Source organism: Cetorhinus maximus, chromosome 14 (genome assembly GCF_964194155.1).
Source record: "Cetorhinus maximus chromosome 14, sCetMax3.hap1.1, whole genome shotgun sequence".
In the NCBI taxonomy this organism is placed as follows: Eukaryota; Metazoa; Chordata; class Chondrichthyes; order Lamniformes; family Cetorhinidae; genus Cetorhinus; species Cetorhinus maximus.
The window spans coordinates 108,561,892-108,589,182 of NC_135892.1; the positions used below are offsets into that span (position 1 = coordinate 108,561,892).

Here is a 27,291-nt window from a genome sequence, read left to right on the forward strand (position 1 = left end):
AATTAGGCCATTCGGCCCATCGAGTCTGCTCCGCCATTCAATCATGGCTGATAAGTTTCTCAACCCCATTCTCCCGCCTTCTCCCCGTAACCTTTGACCCCCTTACCAATCAAGAACCTATCTATCTTGGTCTTAAATACACTCAATGACCTGGCCTCCGCAACCTTCTGTGGCAATGAATTCCATAGATTCACCACTCTCTGGCTAAAGAAGTTTCTCCTCATCTCTGTTCTAAAAGGTCTTCCCTTTACTCTGAGGCTGTGCCCTCGGGGAGCCTGTACCTTCAGAGAGCTGTCATTGAGCGCATCCGAGCGCATGCCCTGACTTCCGCATTCACCCTCCTCCACCCCTACCCCAGGCAGCGCTGAGCATTTCAGCGCGCGATTCACGCTGGCTGCCCGTTAATTGGCCAGTCAGTGTGAAATTGTGGTCGGGGCCTACCCTCTGCGCCCGCCCGACAAGGTAAAAACCCTGCCCCAGAGTCCTGAGGTCCAATATTATCATTCATGACCTTGGCAACTTCTCAACTCTGCTCCCTGTGGTGTGACTCAAATTTAGTAAGGCTTTAGGCCTAGTGTGTCACAAAAATGTTTATTAATTTTGCCCTAATTTTGAAACAAAGTGAAAGATCTTTCTTCACCTTTTGTAGGACCCGGATTTGGGATTTTTGCTGTTACGCATCTCCTCCTTCCAGTGATGTCCCTGTGGCTTCAACGTAACCATGGAGACCAATCGTACTGGGAGATGGCTGCTGCCAATTTCAAGCATGCCATTGGTCTCTCTTCGGAGCTGGTGATGGAGCATATTCACTGCTTCATCCAATCAGGTAGGAGTTTGTTTATAGGTGGAACAGGCCTTGTACCAGTAGTTAGAAAATAGGTAGCAGCCAATCAATAATGCTTGCAAATTGTTGTGGTTATCCTGACAGCAATGAACTTCCTCAATGGCTCCATGGGTATAGTCACTGCTTATTGTGAAAAGCCTTGGATTCATGTCCGTGAGCTGACCTCAAACAATGGGTAATAGTGCCACAACTGGCTATGGTACTTTTACCTTGGGAGGGGGCAAATGAGTTCATGTCTCCATGCCTGATCGCTGTTGAATAGGCTTCCTGAATGTCTGCAAACATTGGCAGCGGACAGGAGTGGATTCACCCTTGATATCTCTGTGGCTCAGTAGTTGGTACTCTCGGTCAGAAAGTTGTGAATTCAAGTCTCATTCTAGAGTTAATACAAATCTAGACTGATACTCCAGTGTAGAACTAAAGGAGTGCTGCACTGTCAAAGGTGCTTGTCTATTGGTTGAGATGTTAAACCAAGGCCCTGTCAGGTAGATGTAAAAGATCCCAAGGCACTAGTTTGAAGAAGAACAGGGAGGTTCTTCCCAGTGCCCTGGTCAAAAATTATCCTTCATCCAGCCTAGCTAAAAGACAGGTTATCTGATCATAATCTTATGGCTCTGTGTGGGAGCTTGCTGTGCACAAATTGGCTGATGTGTGTCTTACATTACAAAGTGACAGCTGATGTTTTGTGGCTCAGTAGGTATAGATGCCCCTGAGCTATAGAGGCTCTGGGTTCAAATCCCAACCTAGCTTGTTGGCCATGGAAGCAACATTCATGACATAGTTCAGCAGGTTGATAACCAGCTTGCTAATCCTTCTAGTACTTCCCCACCATCCCCAAAGGGGGAAACACATGTGTGAAGATATGAAACAAACTGTGATAGCGCTTCAGAAACACCTCAGTGGCTGTAAAGCACTTTGGAATGTTCTGAGTTATATATAAATGCAAGTCTTTCTTGAATTAAGATTGATCCCTAGGGTCTCCACTCAATAATTTCTCAACTACTGACTATCACTTCTCCTAACCAGTTCTCTAGCATCTCACCTTAGTTACGGTTAGTGCAGACAGAGGCAAAAGTGTCATGTTTCACGAATTTCTTTCTCCTTTTTGGCTCTTGTAGATATTGGCTATGAGAGCAGCATCAACGCCATGCTGAAAGACCTCCTGAAGCTCCTTGTGTCCTGTATTGCAGAACCCACAGAAACAATCTCCCGCGTCGGCTGCTCCTGTATCAGGTAGGAACGGGCGAGGCTTCACACAGCTCAGCCCCTCGACAAAGTTGGGGCAGTTGCAAAAGAAAGTTCCTTTGCAGTAGACACCGTCTCTTTGTCCCCCTTCTACGATAACAATGCTGAATGTACCATGCTTTCCTCTCTCGTTCTACCCTAGCTTCAGGGGATAATTTTAACCTAATTCAGGAGCAGCCAGATCAATGGGGACCTGGTGGCATAGTGGTAATGTCACTGGACTAGTAATCTAGAGGCCCAGGTTGGTGCTCTGGGGACTTGGTTGAAGCTGGAGGCTGGTGGAATTTAAATTCAATTAGTAACATCAGGAATGATGAACATAAAGTTATTGTCATAAAACCCCATCTGGTTCACTGATGTCCTTTAGGGAAGGAAATTTGCTGTCCTTACCTGGTCTGGCCTACATGTGACAACAGCCATGTGGTCAACTCTTAACTGCCCTCTGAAATGGCCTAGCAAGCTACTCAGTTCAAGGACAATTTGGGATGGGCAACAAATGCTGGCCTTGCCAGTGACACCCGCATCCCATGAAAGAAAAAATAAGGAAAGAAAATGGTTTTATATCCCACCCAACATTGCCTTTGAAGGCAATTCAGGTTGTGCAGTCTGTAAAACCAGCACTGCACCCCAGCCCCATTAGTTTCTTGATGGACAGGTTAAAATTAACCCTATACTCTTCCGCCTCACCCACTCTATTCTCCAGTTAATGAGGCCATTAAAAAAATGCAAACTAAGCATAAGGGTTTATCTCTAGAGGGAAAGAATTGGAAAATACAGAAGTTATGTTAGACTTGTGTTGAACCTTGATTAGATCACACTTGGCATACTGCGTACAATTCTGATTGCCATTTTCTAAAAAAAGACAAGAGGCACTGCAGAGGGTGCAAAAGACATTTACAAGAATGATACCAGAATTGTGAGGTTAAACCGACTAGGAGAGGATGAACAGAGTTGGTCTCTTTCCTCTTGGAAAGCAAAGGCTAAGGGGGTGACCCAATAGAGATCTTCAAAATTACGACAGATTTTGATAGAGTGGATACAGAGAGAATGTTTCCCTTTGTGGGGAAGAGCGTAACTAGAGGCCATCTCAATGTAAGATAGTCACCAAGAAATGCAACAGGGAATTCAGAAAAACGTTCTATCCCAGAGAGTGGTGAGAATGTGGAACTCGCTCCACAGCGAGTGGTTGAGCTGAACAGTATAGATGCATTTAAGGGGAAGCTGGACAAGCATATGAGGGAGAAAAGAATGATAGATTTAGATGAGGAAAGATGGGAGGAGGTTTGAGTGGATCATAAACACCGGCATGGACTGGCTGGGCTGAATGGCCTGTTCCTGTGCCCTATGTCCGAGGTCATCTCATTCAAACCCTTTTTGCGATACAGTGAGGAGGGGGAATAGGAAAAGTGCCACCTGGGGACCTTTGGAAAAATAAGAGAAGGAGACTGAAAGGCCCAATGTATTTAGTACCAGTAAATTCCCAGTATGGACAGTGCTGTATATCCTATGTTTATTAGTTGGGGGTTAATAATATAAGATACGCTGATGACACCGTTCTTGTTGCTGACTCTGCAGAGAAACTGCAAAAGACTTTGGATAGAGTGTTGAGTGAAAGTGAGAAGAAAGGGCTGAGCATAAATGTAAGAAAACCAAATGTCCAGTAGTGCCCAAAAAGAAAATCATTCCAGAATGTAAGATCACAGTGAAGAATGAAAAGAGCTAACAGGTAGACAACTTTTGTTACCTCGGGAACATAGTAACATTGGATGGAAAGTGCGACCAAGAAATAAGACACAGGGCAGAATTTTACGGCCCCGTTTCGGTGGGGACAGGGCCGTAAAATGCGGCGAGACATTCGAAACTTATTGGCTTCAGCGGGAAGGTAAAATCCCACTGCCGGAAAATCCCGCTGGTGTAAAATCCCGCTGGTGTAAAATCCCGCTGGTGTAAAATCCCGCTGCCGGAAAATTCCGCTGGCGTAAAATTCCGCTGGCGTAAAATCCCGCTGGCGTAAAATCCCGCTGGCGTAAAATTCCGCTGGCGTAAAATCCCGCTGGCGTAAAATCCCGTTGGCGTAAAATCCCGCTAGTGGAAAATCCTGCTAGTGTAAAATCCCGCAGGTGTAAAATCCCACTGGTGTAAAATCCCGCTGGTGGAAAATCCCGCTGGTGGAAAATTCCGCTGGTGTAAAATTTTGCCCGAAGGGTTGGAATGGTCAAAGATACATTTCAAAAAATGAAAATAATTATAATCAACTCAAAACCCAGGCATGAAAACAAAGCTGAGAATCCTGGAATGCTAATCACACCAATTTTCACATATGGAAGAGAGTGTTTGACGATCAGTGAAGCAATGCAGAGTAGAGTTGAGGCTGTAGATTTGTAGTTTTTGAGGTAAATAATGAAGATATCTTGGATAAGTCACATTACCAATGAAAAGGTGCTGGTAAAACCTGAGACCAAGGACAGGATTTCCCTGTTGGTGAGCGGGGGGTGGGGCCCACTCGCCGACATGTGAAATGACGCGGGATAATATCGGGCGAAACTCCCAACGTCGCCCTGCGTCATTTCAAGTTTCAGGTCGGCGGGGGCTCAGCTGAATCTGCTGTGCGCCCACCGACCTGTCAATGGCCTATTGAGGTCATTGACAAACTCATTAATGTAATTAATGGACCCGCCCGTCCAACCTTAAGGCTTCAGAGAAAGCATGAAACCTCATCCACGGGCGGGATGAGGTTTCATGAGGGTTTTTAAAAAAATTAATAAAAGTTTAACTAAAAGTGATGGACATGTCCCAACTCGTGTGGCAGTGTCACATGAGGGGACATGTCAGGGAAATTTTATTTTTAACACTTTTAACATTTTTGAATTTGGCGCCGATCTCCCTGAGGCAGCGCTTAGCCTCAGGGAGATGACCGCGCTCTTTCACGCGCATGCGCAAAAGAGCACACTCTTGGCTCAGGGAATCCCACCCCCGCTTGCACAGGGAGCGCATTGCGCTTCCTAGCGGACGTCACGCTGGGCGGGCCTTAATTGGCCCACCCACGTTAAATGGCAGCACACCCCCAACTGGGGCGCCGATCAGAGGTGCACCTCCACGCGCCCGCTCTTGAACTTCCCCCCCACCCTGACGGGGGGAGAATTCTGCACCAAAAGAACTCTGCTGACCAAGATCAAGAAGAGACAGTTGGAATTCCTTGGGCATGTAATAAAAAATCGTGATCTAGAAAATTGATGGCGATGGGAAACATCGATGGTAAAAAAGATTGACATAGGGAAAGAATGATCTTTTTAAAAAGCCTGAATGTACCACCAACGAAGACGATCTATGCCTCCGGAGCTAGATTAACATGGAGGTCCATGGTCATCAATGGCCTTTTGGGGTTTGGTACCTGAAGAGTGTGAGAGAGAGAAAGATATCCTATGTAATAAACACAGGAATATCTGAAAATGATGGATAAGACCATCTGGTCCACGCAGCCTGTCCACAGCATCAAGTTGCAGCAATGTGTCGTGACTTCCCCCAATTCTCCCTGGCCATGAGATCTCGCTCCTCCATCCCAAACTTTAATAAGGATGTACTGAGATCTCAAACAAGTCTCAGTCAACTAGTAACATTCTTCCTTTCCCAATCGTGGGCTGTGGGTTCAAACCCCACTCTTAAGACATAAGCACCTATCCTAGGCAGCACTCCTTAGCGACTCTGTGTGCTTATTTGAAGTGTAGGCGCAGAACCCTAGATTCTGTTCAAGCTCCAGTTAGATTACAGACTGGGGAGGGGGGTGGGGGAGCAGTGATTGGGAGTTATAACTGGGTTTTCAAGATGAATGAATTACCATTCGACTGAAAGATTCTCATCTATATTTATCTTATATACTTGTGACCAATTGGTGACCCGTTATTGGTCACTAAGGAGCATGTGGAATCCAGGATGTTTGTGTAAGGTTTTGAAGGTGTCATGACTTTGAATCATTGCTGTTCTGCCATTTACCTTTACGGCCACTTCTGTTTCAGGTACGTGCTCGTTACAGCTGGACCTGTGTTTACTGATGAGATGTGGAGGCTAGCCTGCTGTGCCCTTCAAGATGCTTTCACGGTTACACTGGAGCCAGTAAAGGTAGTGCCAATGCCTCTATTTAACATTTGCGCTTTGAGTATTAGGTTGCTGGAGAAACACAATCGAGTCAGTGATAACTCTGTTACACAAACTAGGATCATATTCCCTGGAATTTAGGAGGTTAAGGAGTGATTTAATCGAAACCTTCAAGACATTAAGGGGAGCAAGGAAGGTAGATAGAGGAAAACCTGTTTCCCCTGATTGGTGAGCGTAGGAGTCTAAAAATTAGAATCAGACCCGACTACACACAAAGGATGGTAGAAGTTTGGAACTCTCTTCCACAAACGGTGATTGATATTAGATCAATTGTTAATTTAAAATCTGAGATTGATAGAATTTTATGAAGGGTTATGGGGCGATGGTGGGTTGGGTCACAGATCAGCCATGATTGTATTGAATCGCGGGAACAGGTTCGAGGGGCTGAATGACACACTCCTGGTCCAGTTTTCCTAACTGTAACAGTGACAAAATGTGCTCATACTGCACCTTTAATGTAATAAAAAACAGCCCAAAATGCTTCACAGAGGCAAAAAGAACCAAGCACCAAGTAGTGTTGATAGGAGAATTATTGGTGGCGGCCAAAGGTTTAAGATAGGCTTCAAAGAAATAAGAAATTACATTGATCAAGTGCTTTTAACAACCTCAGGATGTCCCAAAGTGCAGTTACTGTTGTAATGCAGGGAAACACGGCAGCCAGCTTCAGCACAGCAAGATCCCACAAACAGCAGCAACCAGACAATCCGTTGGATAGTATAGGGTAGGCCAAGTGGAAGTTGAAGGAAATGAGAGAGGTAGCGAGGTGAAGGGTTCTAGAGAGGGTGTTTGTGAATGCGTGGCGGAGATAGTAGAAGATTCTGCCGGGAAAGGTGGAGCAGGGGGTTGGTTTGCGTGTGCCGAGGAGGTCAGTCAGAAACGCAGGAGGTACGTCTAAGAACATAAAGCTGAAGGACGGTACAGTAGGACGGAAAGGCAAGGACACAGAGGTACATGTAGATGAGGGCAACCGATTTTAAAATCAATGTATTGAGAACTGGGAGGGCAATAAAAGTTGGCAGCCAGAGTGACAAGGAGCAAGATGCAGGTGCAGGACATTGTGACAAAGTTTTGGACAGGTTGTGACAGGTGGGATTTGGAGAGACTGGCCTGGAGAAAGGTGGAGCAATTGAGTCTGGAAGTGACATGGATGAGTGTGTGTAACAAGTTGTACAGGATGTCATGCCAGTGGTTTCCAGACAGAAAGTCAAATACTGTACCAGCGAATAACTGATAACCCACAGACTTTGGGACCCTTGGTTTAACCCTCAATTTCTTCAATCTTGTACAATTTTGTGACCCCTGTAACTGGCTAATACAGTCATACCATCCGACTTATATAACCACTCTTATACCCTGTCCTGGGTCTACATTGCAAAGATTTCTTTCTAGCTCTGCTAGGTAAAGGTTATTACTATAAAAAATAGAAGAAGATAATTAGAAAATTCTAACCAAACAATCTGCTGAGAAATGATATGAGCCCCTAAATACCTTCCATTAAAAGATAATTTCCTGAATGACATGTATATGAACGTTTCACCTTTTCTGCTGTCATTTGCTTCAAACAGCCATGTAAGTGTCCTAGTGGGCTTCTAAGTTAATGAGTCAAGAATATCTAGCCATGAAAAGTCACACCATTATGGACATATGAGCATATGAACTAGGAGCAGGAATAGGCCATTCAACCCCTCGAGCCTGCTCCACCATTCAATAAGATCATGACTGACCTGATTGTGGCATCAACTCCACTTTCCTGTCTGCCCCCCATAACCCTTTGGCCCCCTTGTTAATCAAGAATCTATCTAACTCAGCTTTAAAACTGACCCAGCCTCCACCGCTCTCTGAGTAAGAGAATTCCACAGACTAATGACCATTTGAGAAAAAAATTCTCCTCATCTGTCTTAAATGGGAGACCCTTTATTTTTAAACTATGTCCCCTAGTTCTGGTCTCTCCCATAAGGGGAAACATCCTCTCCGCATCCATCCTGTCAAGGTCCTTCAGGATCTTATATGTTTCAATCAGATCACCTCTTGTTCTTCTAAACTCCAATGGATACAGGCCCAACCTTTCCTCATAAGATATCTTACCCCCTACACCATGAGCTCTTATTTTGCGTAGTAACCTTTGATATGGCATCTTCTGGAAATCTAGATACACCACAGGAGGAGAGAGACAGTGGTGTAGTGGTAATATCACTGGACTAGTAATACAGCGGCCTAGGTTAATGCTCAGGGGACATGGGTTCAAATCTCACCATGGCAGCTGGTGGAATTTAAATTCAATTGATAAATCTGGAATTTAAAGCTAGACCCTTTAATGGTGACCATGACAGCTATCAATTGTTGTACCCATCTGGGTGGTCAGTATACAGCTTCAAGGTCACTTTTACGAATAACAACAACTTCTTTCTATTTATATAGCACCTTTAGTGTGGAGAAACATCCCAAGATGCTTCACAGGAGAAATTTGACACTAAGCCACGAATGTAAAGTTAAGACAGGTGACCAAAAGCGTAGTCAATGCAGTAGGTTTTAAGGAATATCTTGGAGGAGGAAAGCGAGGTAGTCAAGTTTAGGGAGGGAATTTTCCCCTGGCTGGGGCGGGGGACTAGAACCAGAAGGGGCACAATCTCAAAATAAGAGATAGGCCATGTAGGACTGAGATGAGGAGGAATTTCTTCACTCAGTGGGTGGTGAATCTTTGGAATTCTCTACCCCAGAGGCTGTGGAGGCTCAGTCATTGATTAGGTTCAAGTCAGAGATCGATAGATTTCTAGATACAAACAACATCAAGGGAACTGGGGATAGTGCGGGAAAATGGCATTGAGGTGGAAGATCAACCATGACCTAGTTGAATGGAGAAGCAGGCTCAAGGGGCTGAATGGCCTACTCCTGCTCCTACATTCCCATGAATTCCGGAGCTTAGGAACTAGGCAGCTGAAGGCAGGGCCACCGGTGATGGAATGGTTAAAATTGGGTATATGCAAGAGGCCTGAATACAGGTTAAAGACATGGGAGTTGTTAAGAATGAGCGCCTTAGAAATGTTTAAAATGATGGAAAGGATTTGATAGGATGCAATCCTTCCTCAGGCAAAACCAGCCGCAGCTAATTGTCAGGATGTTTCACCTTTACTGTCGTCTGTGTTGGTACCGACAGTCTGTCCGGTTTACCTCCGCAACCACAGTAAGTCACCGTTGCCCGAAGGGTTTCGAGGAGCTGTGGTAAAGTCGGCGCGTATGCAAACGCAAGTGCCTCCTTCCTTCGACGCTCTGAGCAGGGTGTTTGGGGTTATATTTTTTTCTTCTAACCGCTGTTTATTCTTGCCTTTCAGAACCTGCTGGCCTGTTTCCAGAGCGGCTCGGACAGCTTCAGTGGCGATGCGTGTGAGGTGAAGGTGGCGGCTCCGTCACATTCCGCCAGCGCCGAGGCGGAGTACTGGAGAATCCGGGCCATGGCACAGCAGGTATCACGCCAGAGCAAGCCTCTGCGACCTAACCTGTCATGGTGGGGTGGGGGTGGGGGTGGGGGCAGGGGTGGGGTGTGGGGGGTAAAGGAACTAAGCGTTCCCCGATTGGCTCAGAGGATTCATATATCCACCTTGTCGATGTGATTAAGAAAATGGCAGGAGCCCTTCAAACCTGTTCCGCCATTCAGTAGGACCATCGCTGATCGGTATCTTAACTCCATCGATTCCCCTGGCGCCATGTCCTTTCCTTTCCCCGCTTAGCAAATGTCTCTCGATCTCAGGTTTAAAACTATTCATCGAACTGCCGTCCGCTGCTTTTTGTGGGCGAGAGTTTCACGTTTCTGCTGCCCTTTCTGGGAAGAAGTATTTCCTAACTCACCTCCTGAATGGCCTGGCTCTGATTTTAAGGTCATATCCCCTTGTTCTGTATCCACGCCCCCACCACCAGCAGCAGAAAGAGTTTCTCTCTCTCTGCCTGTGATCAAAATTCTAAAGCCTCAATCAAATCATCCTTCAAACTTCTACATTTCAGGGAAAAAAAACAGACCTAGTACTGTTTAGGAAATAAAATATTTGGTTTCTAAGCCACTGTTGGATAAGGTATAATCTGACTGTAATCTTCTGCTCCAGGTTTTCCTACTAGACACCCAGTGCTCTCCCAAAACTCCCAACAACAGGGAGGGTTTTGAGCATGCTCAGTCCTGCGTGTTGATCATCGAGCTCCCACCAGACGAGAAACCCAATGGCCACACTCAGAAAAGGTAAAGAAACGGCTGCACATCCATTTGTGGGGGTGATGGGTAGATAGGTGACTGGCTGATATTTTCAGTCAGTGCAGCATCTTCCTCATAATCCTAAACGCACTTTGCAGTAATTGACATTGACTCATTCCCCTTGCCCTGATATCGGTCAGGGGTAAACATTTCAATTTAAACTCAGAAAGTGCAAAGATTTAGAAATTTATGAGCTTTGAAGAGGCACAAGCTTCGGTAAAAGTGAAAGTAATTTGAAATTCTTCCTTTTGGCTTACACACAGTAGATGATATTTTCACAGTAGAAATCACCTTATCTGCACAATAGGTGACATAATTCGCACAATAGAACAACATTATTTGCACAATAGAATGACATCGTTTGCATAATAGAATGACATCATTCACACAATAGAATGACATCGTTTGCATAATAGAATGACATCATTTGCGCAATAGAATGACATCGTTCACACCATAGAATGACATCGTTTGCATAATAGAATGACATCATTCATGCAATAGAATGACATCATTAACACAATAGAATGATATCATTCACGCAATAGTATCACATCATTTGTACAATAGAATGACGTAATTTGCATAATAGAACAACATCATTCACACAATAGAATGATGTAATTTAGATGTGATTCCATTGTCCCTGCAAATTGTAATATCAACATCTTTAGGAACAAAAACCAGGCCATTCATTGGGTCTGAGGAGCCTGTGCCATTTTCATAGATAAACCCATGCAGCTGCTGCGCACTCTGGTCCTCAATACATTCTTGTTCAAATGTCCACTCATTATCCATCGAACCTTCTAAAATGCCCACTGCGGAGCCGCCAGTAACTATTCCACATTTCTATTACCCTCCGCCTGTACAAGCCCTGTTTCTCTTCACTTGCTGATTCTCATTTTGAACTTGTGTCCCCTGTATTTCAATCCATCGCCACAGTGATGATGTCAATTTGTTACAATCCTGTTAGAGACTATTAATGTTTAAAGAGGAATTTGAACACCCATGATCAACTGAAAGAAATTACGCCACAATATTCCATGGTTTAAAACAAATGAATTTTACTGTACAAGAAACAAGTAAAACAAACATTACTAAATGAGATAAAAGCAAAAAACTGCGAATGCTGGAAATCCAAAACAAAAACAGAAATACCTGAAAAAACTCAGCAGGTCTGGCAGCAGCTGCGGAGAGGAACACAGTTAACGTTTCGAGTCCGAATGACCCTTCAACAGAACTAAGTAAAAATAGAAGAGGTGAAACTACTAAATGAGCAATGGCTTAGGTGAATGCTTATACTTCGCAAAAAGCGTAATAAAACAATCACATACACTTTAGACTAAAACTCTCACAGAATAGTTAAAGTGCAGATTTGGCCCCTCTTGTCTGCGTTGGCTCCCTGAATTTCACCTAGTGCTATTCTCCCGGCTTTTCCCTGTAACCCTGCACATTGTTTCTTTTTAAATAATCATCTAATTCCCTCTTTAACGCCTTAATTAAATCTGCCTCCGCCACACTCTCCAGATGATGCATTCCAGACTATAACCACTCGCTGTGTGAAAAAGGTTTCTTCATATATTGCTTTTGCTTCCTTCGCCAATCATTTTAATGATTTCCCTCTCATTCTCGGTCCTCTTACGAGTGGGAACATGTTCCCCCCCACCCAGTCTGCTCTGTTCAGGCCCCTCCTTATTCTGAATTCTTCTATCAGATCTCCTCTAAACTTTCTTCAAGGAAGAGAGTCCCAACTTCTCCAGTTTGTCTTCATAACTGAAGTTTCTCATCCCTGGAACCATCCTCATAAACCTTTTTTACTCTTTCATGGGATGTGGGCATTGTTAGCAAGGCCAGCATTTGTTGCCTGTCCCTAACTGCCCCTGAACTGAATGGCTTGCTCAGCCATGTCAGGCGGCAGTTAAGAGTGAACCACATTGCTGTGCATCTGGAGTCACACGATGGCAGATTTCCTTCCCTAAAGAGCATCAGCGAACCAGATGAACCTCCCCTTTCACTTCATGACTTACCCCCCCAGAAAGCCTTCGGCTGCATATGAGGCTCTTGAACGTCCATTCACTTTTCCTGGTACCAATCCAAAGGTATGCCATATCCCTTCAAAATTCATTTTAATTCTCCGCAGCGTTCCAGTTATTCTCTGAGGTATGAAATTTCATGGGGATCCTACATTAGCTCTGGGCTTAAGCGATCCTCTATTTTCTCTTCAAAACCTCATGACTGTGGACTTCTCAGCTCAAGCATGGGCTTCACCACATCCCTAGCTCAATGTCGGCACCTCAGAAATACCCCTGATTTCTGACAGTCCCCCTTGCTTCTCGTCTATACAGCTGCTTTTCAGCTCTTTGTGGACTCTCTCCACCTGCTGAACTTGGGGCTTACACCCACCAACTTGGGTGCTTTTACCTCAAAGGTGAAAGACCTTCTGGAAAAAATCCCACAGGCAGCCCAGAATTCCAACAAGGCTCCACCCTGAATTTCCCATCCCTGGCGACAGATGTCGGTCGCGTTATCGGGTAGATTTTTTTTCAATTGATTAACTTCTAGCTTCAAAATCAAATGTTTTGACTGCAGGATCCGCCTGAATAATTTAAATTTCTACTGAAGCCAGGGCAATTCTACTCAAACTTACCGTCTGCAGTTCCCCAGCTAAATGAAGGCCGCCTGCTGGTTTATGGCTTTCACTCTCCTCCTATCTCTGACCACACTGAATAAACACTCTGAACTGTAATTACCCCCGATCCGTTTACCAGTCCCTCAACCAGATGTTTTCGTTTATCTTACATTTAGCACCTTAACCTCCAAGCTAAAAGTTATATTCCTACAACTGAAATATATACCTCTAAAGTATTAATATGAACCATGAGTTAGATGATTATGGCAATCTCCATAATAACCTGGAATAATTCATATTCTTCTAATTTTCCTCATCTTTCGTCGGAGTGAGAATTCCCGATTTCTGCAATTATAATTATTGTTCCTCTCTGTCAAGCTTTTATCCTGAGCTACGTTCTTCAGCTATGACATTGCTATTCTGTATTTAAACAAGAAAATGTGCAAAACAGAAATTTTAAAATGAAAGGGCAATTGCTGCTATACTTTTGGATGCACTCTGCCTTTGCCATGGTACTAAGCGATATGAAGCTGTGTTTAATCTTCTTTTGGTGTCAAATGCTAAGTTTTCCCCCTTGTTCAATTTGTACTTTCTTTCCCCAACTTTTAGTATTTGATCTTCCTCCTGGTGCCCAAGGTTTAATCCCCCTGTATCACCCAGTGTTTAACCTTTGCTCATGTCCGTGCATGTTTAACCTTCTCTTGGTGTCTGGTATCAAATGTCTGTGCAGGCTGCACTGTACTAACTTTCCTTCTGTTGCTTCTTTCTCCCCACGCTTGTCTGTCGAACAGGAAAATAGGGTAAGCAGTGAGTTTTAATATTCCGGGGCCATGCAGCTTTGGAGTAATCCTGCGCTTACCGCTCCATCCCTGCTTTTTGCACCTGCCTGGACTGCCTCTTGTGTTCAACTAAGGAGGATGAGGAAAGAAACGCAAATTGCAAACACATGCCATTTCCGAAAAAGTTTTAAAAGTCACACAATTAAGTAGTTTTTCCTCTCTCTGTTGATTTTTAATTTGGTTAGATGCACACCCAAGTTCTTACCTGTTGACATTTAATTGGTTGCTTGAGTGGTCTTAGCAGGTTAACTTGTATACAGAGTGCATGAAATAAACCGGCATGTAGTGGAGGTCTGGTCTATATGCATCAATAATAATTCTTCCTGGAGAGGCGGAGAACAGCTGAATTTTGGGCGGGGTGTTGAAGAGTGTCAGCAGTGGCTCGCTGGGTAGCACACTTGACTCTGAGTCGTGAAGCTCTGTGTTCAAGTCCCACTCTAGGACTTGAGTGCAAAAAATCAAGGTTGACATTCCAGTGCGGTACTGAGGGAATGCCGCACTGTCGGAGGTGTTGTCTTTCAGATGAGATGTTAAATTGAAGCCCCATCTGCCTACTTCTGTGGGTGTTAAAGATTCCGTGACACTATTTTGAAGAAAAAGAGGGTAGTGATCCCTGGTGTCCTGACTAATACGAACATACAAATTAGAGCAGGAGTCGGCCATTCGGCCCCTCGCGCCTGCTCCGCCAGTCAATAAGATCGTGGCTGATCTGATTGTGGCCTCAACTCCACATTCCCACCTACCCTATACCCTTTGACTCCCTTCTTATCGAGATTCTATCTACCTCTGCCTTAAAATTATTCATTGACCCAGCCTCCGCCATTCTCTGGAGAGGAGAATTCCACAGATTCATGACCCTCTGAGAGAAAAAATTTCTTCTCATCTCTGTCATAAATGGGAGACCCCTCATTTTTAAACTGTGTCCCTAGTTCTAGCCTCTCCCACAGGGGGAAGCATCCTTTTAGCATCCTTAGCATCCACCCTGTTAAGCCCCCTCAGGATCTTATATGTTTCAATAAGATCGCCTCTCAATCTTCTAAACTCCAATGGGTACAGGCCCAGCCTGTCCAACCTTTCCTCATAAGATAACCCCCTCATCCCAGGTATCAGTTGAGAGAAATTTCCCTAAACTGCTTCTGACACGTTTGTGTCCTTTCTTAAATAAGGAGACCAAAACTATACACTGTACTAAATCAATATCACAGAAAAACAGATTATCTGGACCTTATCACATTGTTGTTTGTGGGAGTTTGCTGTGATTCCTACCTTACAACAGTGACGACACCTCAATTCGAGGATGACATTTACTCAGGGTTGCGAGTTTCTGCTTTGGGTCTTTATGTGAGTGAACAGGCCGATTCTCGACCTGCAGATCTTTAGGCACATGGGGCAGGACTTCCCATGAGCTCGTGGGATCCGGAGTGTCAGCTTCCTTTTCTTTCTCTGTCGCCGCTCTGCCTCATCATGAAGACAGTGGGACTTGAAGCATGACCCAGCTTGATGGACAAATTGTCCCCATTTTAAATGATTGGTCACAAGCTCCACCCGGTCATTAACATCAATGCTGCCGCACTTCAAGGAGAGTTTCAGAGTGTCTTCGAAGCATTTTATTTGCCCTCCCGGAACGTTGGTCGTTTGAGAGTTGAGGATTCAGGACCTGGCGGGGGAGTTGCTTCTTGGTCACTTGGACAATGCCCGGTCCATCGACGTTGATTTTGCGGGAGTTTTGCCTGAATGCTTGTGGAGCTGGCTTCAAGAAGGACACTAACATTTGTTTGACACTCTTCCCATTGATCCCGGAGGATGGGGTGAAGGCATTCCCGATGGAGTTTCTCGAGCCCTCTGATGTGTCACTCATACATAGTCCAGGTCTCGCTGCAATACAGGAGTGTGGTGACCACAACTGCTCTGTACACTAGGACTTTTGTTGACTTGCAGAGATCTTTGTTGTCAAAGACTCGCCGCTGTGGTTTGTAGAAGGCTGAGCTGGTGCAGCCGATCTGGTGTTGGGTCTTTGAGAGAGGTGGCTGCCAAAGGATGGGAAGTGATCGACATATTCCAGAGTCTCTCCTTCAACATATTTGGGAGGTGGAATATTTTTGCTGATGAGGTGCGGGTTGATCTATGAGTTTTGTTTTGGTAACATTCAAGGACAGGCCGAGTTTCTTGTGCGCAGATTGAGAGTGGCTTGAAAAGCTGGTGCAGAGTGGGCGTGACACGGCAGTCACCCGCAAACTGTAGGTCATGCACGTCTCTGGTGGTCAGTTTAGTTTTGGCATGGAGGTGACTGAGGTTAAAGAGTTTTCCATCTAGAGGGTATTTAATACTGACACCAGAGGGCAGTTGATCCTTAATGAGGTGAAAAGCCACTGTCAGGTGGATTGTAAACAGAGTGAGGGCTATCACATAGCCTTGCTTAACCTCAGTCCGGATTTTGAAGGCATCTGTTTCAGATCTCCCACCAAAGACAGTTGTAGTCATATCACCATGGAGCAGTTGTGGGATTGTGATGAAGATCCTTGGACACCCAAATCTTTGGAGGACAATCCACAGAGCCTTCGTGATTTACTGAGTCAAATGCTTTGGTCAGGTCGATGAATGGAATGAAGAGTTCCTGGTGTTGTTCCCAACATTTTTCTTGGATTCGTCTGGCAACAAAGACCACATCAGAGGTTCCTCTAGAAAATCTAAAGCCGCACTGTGTCTCTGGGAGGGTTTCCTCAGCCACAGGGAGTCGGTGATTCAGGAGAATGTGTGACAGGATTTTCCCTGCTGCGGACAAGAGGGAAAAGCCTCGATAGTTCCCACAGCGTGATTCATCTCCCTTCTCAAAGATAGTTACAATTGCCGTGTTCCTGAGGTCAGGGGGCGGGAATTCTTTCTCCTCCCAAATCTGTAGGATGAGTACATGGAGCAAAAGTCCACCAGCTTTGAAGATCTCAGCTGGAACACCATGGGGGTCATGGGCTTTGTTGTTTTTGCATCCATTTAGTTCATCCGCTGTAGAGAGCTCTGAGATGTCTGGTGGTCATTAAAAAGCGCTATATAAATGCAAAATCTTTTTAACTGGAGGCAACTTATTTCAGTGGTGGCTGTATGTGTGTCAATATGGTAAGAGGGACTTAATGCCTGCAGTGCATCTCTGTGCAAGTTATCCCATCAACACAGTTTTATACCATATAACAACAATTTGCATTTATATAGTGCCTATAACATCGTGAAATATTTGACTGTGCTTTGTAGATGCCTTATGAGATCAGAGAATGAAACAGTATAATCCTTGATTCTCCTTGAAATGGTCCTCTCACATTTAATTATATTCTGTATTTTATTACCAAACATAGAAACACATTACTGTAGTTCCTTTCCAATTTCACTTCCTGGCTCCATTGCTGGCTGGCATTGGAACTGGTTCCCTCTCCTCATGTACTGCCTACCTCCCTTTTAAAATTGGCCTCATCACCTCAAAAAATCCACCCTTAATCCCACCCCCCCAGGTACTTACAAACTATCACACACACACACACACACTCATGTGCATACACCCAAACACACTCATGCACAGACACACAACACACACACACACTTATGTACATACATACAAACACACATACACTCAAACACACACACACACATACTTACGTACACACACACACTCATGTACATACACACAAATACGCATGCACACAAACAACACACACTCATGCACATACAAACAAACACGCATTCACACACATACTTATGTACGTACTCACAAACACACACACACAAACACATTCACACATACTTACGTACGTACACACAAACACGTAGACACACAAACATGCATTCACACACGTATTTATGTACATACACACAAACACACACACTCTTACTTACACACAAACATGCACTCACACAGACTTGTACACACACACAAACACGCAGTCATACACACTCATGTATACACACACACACTCATGTAATACACACAAATATGCACTCGCACTCATATACATGCACTCACACAAACACACACTCATACACACAGACCAACATGCACTCACACACAGTCATACACTCACAAACACATTCCCACAAACAAGCAGACTTATACAGACACGCACTCACACACTCCTATCTGCACAGACACAAACAAACTCAAACAAGCAGTCATGTGCACAATCATATACACAATCATGCACACACACATCTATTCACATATCCATACAATCACACACACACACACACACACACTTGCTGCACTTACTCTATGTGCATTTCTGACTAAACCTCTGTCTTTTGATCCACAGAATTCCATTCCGGACAATAGTGGTGAGTCTGTTATCCCACCAGGTGTTACTGCAGAATCTATATGACGTTCTGCTCGAAGAATTTGTCAAAGGTCCCACACCAAGCGAGGTTTCAGACCGAACCGTCACCTTCGGAGAGACGAGGCCGGCCAGTTTCCTGAGGTACATCTCCATGCAGAACCTAGCGGTCATCTTCGATCTGCTGCTGGACTCCTACAAAACGGCCAGGGAGTTTGACACGAGGCCCGGGCTGAAGTACCTGCTGATGAAAGTGTCGGGCGTGGGAGGGGCTGCCAATCTCTACCGCCAATCAGCGATGAGCTTCAACATTTACTTCCAGGCTTTGGTCTACGCCATTCTGACCAACCAGGAGAACATAACCGCAGAGCAGGTCAAGAAGATCCTCTACGAGGAGGAAGAGCTTAGCTCGGATTCTTCCCAGCAATGTTCCTCGGAGGATGAGGATATCTTCGAGGAAACGGCCCAAGTCAGCCCTCCGAGGGGGAAGGAGAAGAGGCAGTGGAGAGCCAGAGTGCCTTCCCTCAGCATCCAGCCTGTTAGCAATGCGGACTGGGTCTGGTTGGTGAAGAGGCTGCACAAGCTGTGCCTGGAGCTCTGTAATAACTATATCCAGTTGCACCTTGACCTGGAGAGCTTGGCAGAGGAACCCCTGGCAATGAGGGGCGACCCCCTCTTCTTTCTGCCCTCCTGCTATTCCGAAGGATCCACCCCGTCCACCGGGGGCATGTCAGGCAAAGAAACGCCTTCGGAGGAGGGCTCCAAGTGCCACGGGAAAGAGCAGGCGACGGAAGACGGGAAGACCAAAGGGCCAGGCAGCGCCCCCTTGAGCCCCAACGTGGAGAAGAAGGAGCAAGGCAGGAGGAAGGAATGGTGGGAGAGCGCTGGCAACAAGATCTACACCATCGCCACTGACAAGACCATCAATAAGCTCGTGTTCGAGTACAAGAAACGCAAGCAGCAGCATAACCTGACCGCGTTTGTCAAGGAGGGGAAGTCGGAGAAGGGGGACACCGCGCCCGGGAGGTGTCCAGATTCACCTCTTCAGCGGCCTCAGCAGCTGCTGGACCAGGGCCAAATGAGACATTCCCTCAGCGCGGGACCTGAGCTGCTCAGACAGGAGAAACGGCCCCGCTCTGGCTCCACAATAAGCTCCCACAGTGTCTCCCTCCGTGACACTGAGGCCCAGATGCAGGTAACGTACTGTTTAAAAACGCCTGAAGCCATGTCTGATAGAACCCTCGAGCTGTGCAGCTGTGAAGGAGGCCATTCAGCCCATCGAGTCTGCTTTGTCTGTTTCAAAGAGCAATCCAGTTAGTCCAACGCTCTTTCCACCCCCATCACTGCAATTAGTGGTTTGGTGGTACAGAAACTTGAGTATTGCTGAAAAAGAGACATGTTGAAGCTGTGTAAATTGTCGTCTTCTCCCTCTATTGGTATTCTTGCGAACTGTCCTGAAGAGTGCAAGACGAAAAGCTTTGACATATCTTTTTATTCAGCAATACTCACTGCAATGCTTTCTCTCTCAAGTATTTACGCAATTCCTTTTTAAGAGTGACTGTTGAATCTCTACCCACCGCCCTCTCGTGTATTCCAAATCCTAGCCGCCCGTTGTGTTAAAAAGCTTTTCCTTGTGTCATCTCTTGTCCTTTTTTGCCAATTGCCTTTTGCCTTGAACTTTTATGGAACCTGCTCCCCCACCCCGTGACCTCTCCCTCCCCTTTTCTCCTTTCAGCCCCAACAATCCTCCTGACCAGCCCATCCCCAAGTGTGCGCCTGGGCAGGAAGAATCGGACTTTCCACTTCAAGCGAGGGACTTCCTTCTCATTTGTTTTAAGGGGCAGTAAATCAACATTTGAGCAGCAGTGAGCTATTCAGCGAAGCCCGCGCCGATTGCCTTATGAGCCAGGCGTTAGAAGAGGATTACTCTTCTCCATAGAAGGGACCTCAGCATCCCTGTAGTGGTTATTGCACTCGACTCACAACACTGAGGTTGTGAGACAGAAATAAAAATAGCTGGAAAAACTCAGCAGGTCTGACAGCATCAGCGGAGAGGAACACAGTTAACGTTTCGAGTCCGCGTGACTCTTCAACAGAACTAAGGAAAAATAGAAATGAGGTGAAATAAAAATGAACACCTTCGGTCTGTCCGCAAGCATGACCCAGACCTCCCTGTCGCTTGCCATTTCAACACACCACCCTGCTCTCATGAACTCTCTCCTCCATCCCCACCCCCTTTCCGATCCCCCTTTTTCTAATTATTTATATATTTTTTAAATATATTTTTCTTTTCCCACCTATTTCCGTTATTTTTAAATGTATTCCCATCCATTGTTTCATCCCCACCTTTTAGCCTGTTTCGACCCCTTCCCCCCACCCCATCCCCACTAGGGCTATCTGTACCTTACTCGTCCTACTTTCTACCCTTAATGTCCCCATTATCACATTTCTTAGATAATATCACCACCGTCAACACCCCTTTGTCCTTTTGTCTGTGACATCTTTGTCAATCGCTTCTTTGCCTCCACCTATCACTGGCCCTCTATCTGTCCCACCCCCTTCAACCAGCTTATATTTCACCTCATTTCTATTTTCCCTCAGTTCTAATGAAGAGTCATACGGACTCGAAACGTTAACTGTGTTCCTCTCCGCAGATGTTGTCAGACCTGCAGAGTTTTTCCAGCTATTTTTATTTTTGTTTCAGATTTCCAGCATCTGCAGTATTTTGCTTTTAACTGAGGTTGTGAGGTCAGATTCCACCATGGAATCTGGCTGTGGGTAGGAAGCCTCTCAGCTGTAAAAACAATGGCTCAGATAGAATGTCCACCGCCTCCTTGGGACAACCATGGATGGACGATAAATCCAGTGTCAATATTCTCCAGGGATTCTGCTGACCTTCCACTGGAACTATCGTTGGAGGAACCGCACCTCCCCAGAGAAATTACTGGCGGATGTCTTCAGGGGGCCAAATAAATTTTTGTCCTGGGGTTCCTTGTATTCAGATCCCTCCGTGGCCTCACCCCTCCCTGTCTCTGCAACCTCCTCCAGCCCTACAACCCTCCAAGATCTCTGTGCTCCTCTGTTTGCGCATCCCGATTTTAATCGCCCCGCCATTGGTGGCCATGCCGTCAACTGCCCGGGCCCTAAACTCTGGAATTTCTTCCCTAAACCTCCCTCTTTCCTCCTTAAAACCTACCTCTTTGACCAAGCTTTCTCACCGGCCCTAATATCTCCTTATGTGCCCTCAGTGTCAACGCTTTATTAATGTTTCTGTGAAGCGCCTTGCGAGGTTTTGCTCTATGAAAGGTGCTATATAAATTGAAGTTGTTGTTGTTGTTGTTGTTGTTGTTGTTGTTGGGTCATGTGGCAGTCTGACTAAAACGCCTCTTCCATTGTGTAGGCCTGGACCAACATGATACTGACCGTCCTCAACCAAATCCAGCTGCTGCCAGACCAGACGTTCACGGCTCTCCAGCCTTCGGTCTACCCGAGCATTAGCCAGCTCACCTGCCATGTCACCGATGTCCGGGTTCGTCAAGCTGTGAGGGAATGGCTGGGAAGAGTGGGAAGAGTTTATGATATAATTATGTGAAAAAAAAGAAACGCGGAAACACAATGGGGCAAAAAAAAAGGAATCTATATTTATGAAGCACAATAGTTCACTTTCAACCTGCAACTAAATGACCTACTTTGCCAATCCTGACCAGGAAACATTTAAAGCTTTAATGCCCCCCCGAACCATTCATTGTTCCTGCATTTACATCAAAGGCCAGTGGCTGGCTCCCTGTGAAAGTCCTTGAGGCTCAGATGCCACTGGGGTTGTACCCTCTCCCCTTCTTCTTCTTCTCAGGCAGTCCCCTCGGGGTGGAGGGTGACTTGCTCCCAGTCCCAGGGTTCTGCGATGGGACCCTAACGTGGGGTGGCCGCTGCAGGCCAATGGCCACACGGTCTCAGCAGAGGCGGGGGGGGCCTTGGCCCAATGGCAAGGGCGTCCTCGAGACGGTGAGAGGCCAGGCTGCCCTGTGAGCCACCTGTGTGTCCTGTGCACGGTCTTACGCAGACGGGGACGATAAATCTGTGACACAGAGGAACAGAAGCTGAAAAACCAGTCAAACAGGCTCAAACAGGGTGTTGAACTCTACAGTATTATGAGCGGAATGTCCACGCAGTTTATCTGAGTGAGGTGGGAGGGGGGGCATTAAATCTGAAAGGGGCATCCTCACCGGCCAGGCACTGACGGTTTGGATTGCAGGGCGAGGGGTCAAAGGCAGGTCAACAAGGCCGCAGCGTAGCTGCATTTGAGGCCGGTCACTTTGGCCCACCTTTGCTCACCCCTCTCTAAACAAAACACAAACTTACAGTCACCCCCCCCCGGGTGAAATCTTCCACGTGGACAACTGGAATATTGCATCCAGGTCTTAAAAAAGGTCTTAGGAAAGATGTAAAGGCGTTGGAGAGAGTGCAGGAAAAATTCACAGAATGATTCCAGGGACAAGGAGCTTCAGTTAGGTGGAAAAATTGGAGACGTTGGGACTGTTTTCCTGAGAGAAGAGAAAGCTGAGAGAAGATTTGTTGGAGATGTTCAAAATGATGAGGGGCCTGGACAGAGTAGATAGGGAGAAACTTGTTCCCCCTCGTGAAAGGATCGAGAACGAGAGGGCACAGATTTAAAGTAACTGGCAAAAGAAGCAGAAGTGACACGAGCAAAATCTTTTCCACACAGCGGCTGGTTAAGGTCTGGAATGCACTGCCTGAGAGGGTGGTGGAGGCAGGTTCAATCGAAGCATTCAAAAAGGAATGAGACTGTTGTCTGAAAAGGAAGAATGTGCAGGGTTACAGAGAGAAGGCAGAAGCTGGTGCAGATCAACATGATGGGCTGAAAGACCTCCTTCTGTGCTGTAAGAATTCTGTGATTCATAAGATGGGAAGAGTTGGATTGTTATCCTGTTCTACACACCGTCCAATTTCCCTCCCATTGAAGTCCAGCTAAAGTTTTCACCAAAGTTTGCAGGCCCACATTTCCTGCATGAGTCTGAGATCTTTGCCTCTGGTAGACTCAGAGAGACTTTTCCAAATGTTGATTACTCTTTGTAGGAAGTCCTTTCTTTGACATCCGTCCAACTTTACCTCTTTGCCCCAAGTTTCAGCCTGTAACTCGCCCTCGTTCTGCTGTCCTTCACTGTGAAGTTATGCTCTGGATTTGCCCTTTTTTTAAACCAGCCTCTTAACCAGGGCTGCTGCTTTGGAAGGTTTTTTTTATTAAACAGCGTGATCTTAAGGTGAATATTTCCACAGTGAAGGTAGAATTTGTCAAATGGATTATTAAGGACCCAACACAGAAGTTTTACAGTTATGCTATAATGCATAAGTTGCATTTATGTAGCGTCTTGGGGCATTGTCTCCATGTTAATGGTTTTATGCAAATGCAGTTGTTATGTTGGATTCCACAGTAACTGTTGTTCTATTGCCTCCCTCACCATCAAGATGGAAAGGCTTGTGAGGCTGCTTGTTTCCTGTATGGTCGTTGAGACCGGAGCCAAGCCTTCCGTCCACAGAAACTCCGAGCCCAGTTTTCGGGCAAAAACTTCCACTTACACGCCTGGATTTCAATCAGAGAAGCTTACAGCACAGAAAGAGGCCATTCAGCCCATCATACGGCCCAATCACACTCCCATTGGATCTCATTGTGTCTAGCCTTGCCGTATTCAGTCCCTTGATTGGCTTTGAGGTTTTCAGCCACTCAGAGTCCAGTGTGGCTCCTACCTCCAATCCGGACCACAGGACATTGGATAGAGGGAGGAAAGAATGTAATACTTACTTTGGAAAGTAAAATGTACACAGCAAGGTAAACAAAGTGAAATTAAAATTATATAAATGAGAGATGGGGAGAAGAAAACAGCCACATGGTAATCAAAGGAGTCTTTTTTCTGACCTTCAGAATGGATGCTCCACCTCCCTCATGGTGTCCCATTCTCCATTGCCTCAATCTTGGCATGATCAACACCCAATCCACCATCTTAAACATTCACTCCCTCCATCTCCGACACACAGTGGCAGCATCTTAAAGATGTGCTGCAGCAGCTCGCCAAGGCTCCCACAATGGCACCTTCCAAACCCACGACCTCTACCACCTCAGACACATGGGAACACCACCGCCTGCAAGTTCCCCTCCAAGTCACTCACCATCCTGACTTGGAAATATATCGCCGTTCCTTCACTGTCGCTGGGTCAAAATCCTGGGTGTGCCTACACCACATGGACTGCAGTGGTTCAAGAAGGCAGCTCAACCAACATCTTCTCAAGGGCAATTAAGGATGTACAGACAGACAGAAAATGCTGGGAATACTCATCAGATTAGGTCACTGCCTGGTCTGAGCATTTCCAGCATTTTTTGCTTAATATTTCAGATTTCTAGAATTCACAATATTTTGCCCACTTTATGGAATTGCTGTTCAAAGTATCTCCCCCACCACCACCACCCAAGGTTCTTCTGCGAATGATGCAAAACTCTCAAGGATGTTCAACTCTTCTGTGGGATTTCCACTTCTTGTCTTCGATATTTCTGCTTATCCTTGTTCGGTTATGGTGTCAAGCGATACGGAGCTAAAATGGGTAATTTGAGTAAATGATACAATCGACTATTATGTAGCTGAATTGTGGAGCAAACTCGAGGGACTGAATAGCCTCATTCCATTCCTATGCTATCCTACTCCAAACGTATCCCACCAGCTCCTCTCTGCCCTTCTCCGAATGGAGATGACCGCTGGACAGCCTATTGCCAGGTTATTTGTCGGTGATGCTTTGTGACTGGCCAACGGCGGCTACACCAAATGAGACTCTTCCTTTGGTTTTCTAGCTTCACGGGAGGGGGTGTGACTCCTCCTGACCCTCCCCCCCACCACCTCCGCAGCCAGCGAGACTGAGAGGAGCTCATGGTGAAGAGGTTCAGGACATCAATCCATGATGTGGCCAGCATGTGGTGCTCTGTGTCCTACACTGGTGTTGCCACACTGGTGTTGCCACACTGGTGTTGCCACACTGGGCTTTTCTTTTCACACTGGCATCAAACCAATATGAGGAAGAAAAATCAAAATCGCATTTGAAACCCGCTACATTTCAATGTTGCACCACCACAGTTCCGTGATGCTCTTAATTCATCAAACTCAGCCGGCTCCCACCACAAGTGACAGGCCAGTCATCCCTAGAATTTTGATCCCTCAGGATTATAAGATGCTTGTGTACCATGAGACATGTGGTGGCACTGCCAACTCCCAAGGCATGAGTGGCACACAATGCTAATGGTAAAGTGGCCAGGATTCTGTAACACTGGACTCAGAAGACTCACCTCCTCATTGGCTGTTCCTCCAACTGGTCATAACAGATCAATCGGATGTATCTTCAGAACTAAGGTCGTGGGTTCAAGGCCCACGCCACGAGACATGATCTGTGCCGATGCTCCTGTGCAGTACTGAGGGAGTGCTGTACTGTCGGAGGGACAGTTCTGAGGGAGCGCTGCACTGTCGGAGGGTCAGTGCTGAGGGAGTGCTGCACTGTTGGAGGGTCAGTACAGAGGGAGTGCTGCACTGTCGGAGAGTCAGCACTGAGGGAGTGCTGCACTTTTGGAGGGTCAGTACTGAGGGAGCGCTGAATTGTTGGAGAGTCAGTACTGAGGGAGTGCTGCACAGTCGGGTCAGTACTGAGGGAGTGCTGCACTGTCGGAGGGTCAGTCCTGAGGGAGTGCTGCACTGTCGGAGGGTTAGTACTGAGGAAGCGCCGCACTGTCAGAGGGTCAGTACTGAGGGAGTACTGCACTGTCGGAGGGTCAGTAGAGGGAGTGCTGCACTGTCAGAGGGTCAGTACTGAGGGAATGCTACACTGTCGGAGAGTCAGTACTGAGGGAGTGCTGCACTGTCAGAGAGTCAGTACTGACGGAGCGCTGCACAGTCGGAGGGTCAGTACTGAGGGAGTGTTGCACTGTCGGAGGGTCAGTACTGAGGGAGTGTTGCACTGTCGGAGGGTCAGTAGAGGAAGTGCTGCACTGTCAGAGGGTTAGTACTGAGGGAGTGCTGCACTGTTAGAGGCATGTCTTTTGGATGGACATTAAACTGAGGCCCGGTCTGCCCTCACGGGAGGATGTAAATGATCCCCCTGCACCATGTCGAAGAAAAGCAGGGACATTATCCGTGGTGTCCTGGCTAATATTTATCCCTCAACCCACATAACTAAAAACAAAACGGATTATCTGGTCATTATCACCTTTCTGTTTGTGGGATCTTGCTGTGCATAAATTGGCTACGCGTTTCCTACCTTACAACAGTGACTAAAACTTCAAAAAGACCTCATTGGCCGCAAAGCACTTTTGGAAATCCTGCGGTCATGAAACTCGCTGCGTTAAGTGCAAGTCCTTGTCGTTTGCTGTGATGGCTTCCTGTGCTGATAGAAAGGGAGCTCAGCTAGTATTACGGGCTGTCCTCAGACACAACGTGATGTTGACAGGACAGAATCCGTTATGATCCCGCTGGGGGGTGGGGTGGGGTGGGGGGTGGGGTGGGGGGGGAGTGGGGAGATGTTTATACAGTTCGAGTGAATGTAGTTTGAAGCTTTACACTTTATACCTGAAATCCCAGTGACAAGCGAATGAATTGTGCATTAGTGCTGCTCACAATGACTGTATTTCAGGCTAGGTCAGCTCCTTACCTTGCCACATGTAACTGTGTACGACATTGTCTGTTTAATTACTGTGCTCATTCAGTCCTGCTCTTATAGTTCCTGCAAAAGAATTCTCCCTTTGTTCACCTTTTATTTATATTGTATTTGTGTTTTTTGGGAGTCAGATATTTAAGTTCACATTTGGCTGTTCAGAATGTTACTGCCATTATTGCTTAACTTATGTCAAGAAAAATCACCCTTGCGTGTATTTTTGCGCTGTCGAGAGTGGTCTGAATGGGCCACCGTACGTTCAGAATTGCATTTTAATAAGCAATTGTGAGATGGTCTGTATTTATGTTGCTTGTATTGTAGAATAAACATGCAGG

The 27,291-nt window shown here is 46.1% G+C and overlaps 1 protein-coding gene across 2 annotated transcripts in view; it reads left to right on the plus strand.

The window, feature by feature from the left end:
• arfgef3 (ARFGEF family member 3) overlaps positions 1-21,875 on the plus strand; it is a 140,757-nt gene extending 118,882 nt beyond the window's left edge. The window contains exons 28-34 of one of the 2 annotated variants that reach the window (XM_078557463.1): positions 650-826; positions 1,963-2,077; positions 6,103-6,205; positions 9,571-9,702; positions 10,336-10,466; positions 18,239-19,451; positions 21,657-21,875. In XM_078557463.1, the coding sequence (XP_078413589.1) occupies positions 650-826; positions 1,963-2,077; positions 6,103-6,205; positions 9,571-9,702; positions 10,336-10,466; positions 18,239-19,451; positions 21,657-21,848 (2,063 nt within the window). In that variant the 3' untranslated portion in view covers positions 21,849-21,875. The remainder of the gene's footprint in view (positions 1-649; positions 827-1,962; positions 2,078-6,102; positions 6,206-9,570; positions 9,703-10,335; positions 10,467-18,238; positions 19,452-21,656) is intronic. The other variant, XM_078557464.1, reaches the window with a different exon arrangement.
• The last annotated feature ends 5,416 nt before the right edge of the window (positions 21,876-27,291 follow it).